Below are 3,512 nucleotides of genomic sequence, written 5' to 3' on the forward strand. Positions count from 1 at the left end.
ACAAGGGATTCACTTACTTCACTTCAAATCAGTGTGCTGCTGGTTTATTTTTCCATTTTCCCTTTCTTAGGCTTGACATAAAAATGACTGATATGATAAAGAGCTCAGCAAGATATTAGGTTTCTAATACAGAAGGCTAGTAGTTATCTTTGCACTCCCTTCTACCTGCTCTGCTGTAAACTGGAAAAAGACCTGACCCTATAAGCACTAAAGACAACCCAACATCAGAGATACTGTGCAAATACCTCCTCCTGGGCTAATCAGATCTAATATATTTATTTGGGAGAAATTTAGCTTTGCACAACTCTCTTCCTGACCCAACCAACCAATGAAAGGCCAAGGTTCTGAGCCTTAATAATAACCCACCTTATTTGCTGCAGGTAGTAATGAGTGAGTGAGACGATCTCAGTTTCAGGATTAATGAAACCAGGAGAAAATGTGTTGCTGCTGATTGGCTCCAGCTTGTCCTGTGCTGTACCCAATGGGTCCAGAAGCAGCAGGACCCCCCAATAACAAATTAAGGTTTGATATGAAGCTGCCATGAGGGTCCTGAAAGTAGTCCCAGATTAGTTGGTGGGGGTTTAATGCGACAATTGCCATATACATTAGTTGAGATGATGAGTGTCACAGTTTGGGAGTCCCACAGAGATGAGTGTCACAGTTTGGGAGCCCCACAACCTGGAGGGTGAGAGAGTTTGAAGGCCCAATATTTGGAGTGGAGTCTCACAGTTTCTGGGGGTCCCAGAGATCAGGGGGTTGCTCAGGCCACATTAGGACTTCTCTGTGCAGTGTTTGCAGAGGTTGGTGTTGCCCCCAGGGAAGGTTGAGCACTTTTCCTGGGCGCTGGCAGTGCCAGGGTAGGGATATACAGAGGACTGTCCGAAGGGAGCCAGGGAGCTGCTGAGGGTCTGGCCCTGGTTCAGATAGGCTACCAGCCGCCTCATCTCCTCCAGGGCCTGGGCTTGCATGAGTATGTAGTTCTTGGCCAGTAGAAGGGTGGCGATTTTGGAGAGTTTCCTGACTGAGGGGCTGTGGGCATAGGGTATAACAGACCTGAGCCCGTCCAGGGCATCATTCAGATCGTGCATCCTCCTCCGTTCCCTGGCATTGATATTCAGCCGGAGGGAACGCGGTTCTTTTGGCTTCTTGCCTGGGACTTTTCCCTCCGGGCCCCTCTCCTCCTCTTCTTCCTCCTCCCCGCTTTGGTCCTCGCTGCTGTCCCCGCTCTTGTCCTGGGAGCTGCCGGGGAAATCTATGGCTTGAGGACCCGAGTATCTGCGCGCAGGTTCAGCACCTCGGAGAGCGCCATAGAAAGTCTGCCCGTAACTGTGCGCCAGGGACATGTAGGAATCAGCCGGGAGCGACTCTGCCATCCCCTGTACAGCGCCCTGAGCTGCGCCCTCCCCAAAATTCATGGGCACATGGACTGAGGCTGGGGTGGAACTGATCACGACTAAAATCTGTGCCAACGTGCCCCCTATCTTTTGTTCCAGAACCCTGAGTCCCTGGGCACCCCCTGTGCCAGCTCTTCCCTTTGTGTTTTCTGCCCAGTGCCCGCTACCAAAGTCCAGCTGCTCCCCACTCTATTACCCGACTGTCCCTCTCTATTACCCGACTTCTCCTATACACAAACTGCCTCTGCTTCTTGATACCCTGCCTCGCACCAGATGCCAAGCCTCCTAAACTCACTTCTACCCGGTGCCAAGTCCCAAACTTTCTCACCGTCTGTTCTCGTCCAAGGCTGCCCCCGATTTACCCACTAGACTCGAGCTCCTTCAACTGCTCTGCCCTGTGGCCACTAGCCCTTCTAGCACTTGTCTCTATGTGAACCCGGACAACATTCTCTGGGTCTCTGCCAGTCCCGGGCACGGGCACAGGCTCCACTACTTCTCTCAGTTCTTCCAATCCATTTCCACTTCTATCTCTGTCTGTATAGCGGACCTTTCTCTCTGACAGTCTCAGCTGACAGTTTTCAACACTTCTATCTCGCCCTGTCGCAGCTCTGGTAGCCTGGGGCGCAGACAGCCCGGTTCTCTTACAAGGGGAGGGCGCTGATTTACTTTGCCAGTCAGTGGCTGCTTATATCTGGCTGATATGCCTTCTGGGACCCAGCCAACCAGTCCCACCCTCTCCACTGCCACACTCTTAACTCTTTCAGTGATGATCAAGTGCAGAGACTCTGTCCCCTCTCTGGGCTGTGTGGAGCCCCAATGCAAAGATATATATTTATAAACAAAATACATATAAAAGCTATCTGGTTATATTACTAGTATCCTTGTACTTGTGTTTGGCCTCTACGGGCACATGTTGTTGGTACAGAAACATATAGATAAGCCTTGGTGACTAAAAGAATTGCCCCTCATCTTTTTTAACGGCATACACAGTGGTGGATTAATGACATGTGAGGCCCCTCTGCTACACTTTCCATAGGTCCCCTTCTAGGCTACTCCCAAAGTTTATAAATATAAAACAATTAATCTGGGTCATGGGTGCATGGGGCCCAAGATCTAGCTTTTTTAAATTTCTAAATTTTTTAAAGAAAAAGGTAGATGGGCCACCTAATCACTCTGGACCCTTAGGCTATAGCCTAGGGTAGCCTATTCATCAAACATAAAAATCCCATGTATCTAAATCAACTGCTAACTATCGTTATGTGAAGTGGTTTGTACGATGGGGCTTTAAGGATTGAGCTGAGGTTGGTACTTTTCGGGTAATGGAACAGTTTTCCACAACATTAGGACTCAAAGAAGCTGCTTACAGAGAGTTCTTGACTGCACTCTGGTGGCTGAAGTTGCACAACAGAATCGTCCAACTGTTTTGGCTCCATCATCAAATGCGCCACATCTTCATATTTATCTCACACCAGCTCAATGTTTGCTATTTTATTAACTGGGAAATCTCATCTGCATGTTATTGTCTTGAAACCCCCCTGCCTTGCAAAAAGAAATCTGTATGGAAACATGGTGTTGGCAGTTAGACATGATAGATACAGTAGAACAAGATTGAGACTGTAGGGCAAGATGCAGACTGTAGGGTAAGATGATGACAGTAGTTGAAAAGGTAGACTGTAGGACAAGATGGAGGCAGTAGGGCACAGCGCCGGATTTCTTTGTGGGCCGCCCCTAGGCCGCCCGCCTACAGATCCCCTTCCCAGCGCGCCCACAAAAAAACGCCGGCGCAGCTGGTGTAATTGAATGGGGACGCACACATCCCCATAAAGCGGCTGGGCGGCATGCCGCCCCTATTTTTTGCCGCCCTAGGCCCGGGCCTATGCGGCCTTGCCGCAAATCCGGGCCTGGTAGGGCAAGATGGAGACAGTAGGAAAAGGTGGGGACAGTAGAGCAGGATGGAGGCAGTAGAGAAAGATAGAGACAGTAGGACAAGATGGGGACAGTAGAGTGAAATGGAGACAGTAGGACAAGATGGGGACAGTAAAGCAAGATGGAAACAGAAGGACAAGATGGAGACAGTAGGACAAGATGGAGACACCTCTTCTTTTTTCTTCCTTAGAA

The 3,512-nt window shown here is 49.6% G+C and overlaps 1 protein-coding gene across 1 annotated transcript; it reads right to left on the bottom strand.

The window, feature by feature from the left end:
* Positions 1 to 366: 366 nt before the first annotated feature.
* Positions 367 to 2,048, bottom strand: LOC108702374 (class E basic helix-loop-helix protein 23). The gene has a single exon (XM_018237846.2). The coding sequence runs from the start codon at positions 1,413 to 1,415 to the stop codon at positions 771 to 773; it is 645 nt and encodes a 214-aa protein (XP_018093335.1). The 5' UTR covers positions 1,416 to 2,048; the 3' UTR covers positions 367 to 770.
* Positions 2,049 to 3,512: the final 1,464 nt, after the last annotated feature.

Source organism: Xenopus laevis, chromosome 9_10S (assembly GCF_017654675.1).
Source record: "Xenopus laevis strain J_2021 chromosome 9_10S, Xenopus_laevis_v10.1, whole genome shotgun sequence".
Lineage (NCBI taxonomy): Eukaryota > Metazoa > Chordata > Amphibia > Anura > Pipidae > Xenopus > Xenopus laevis.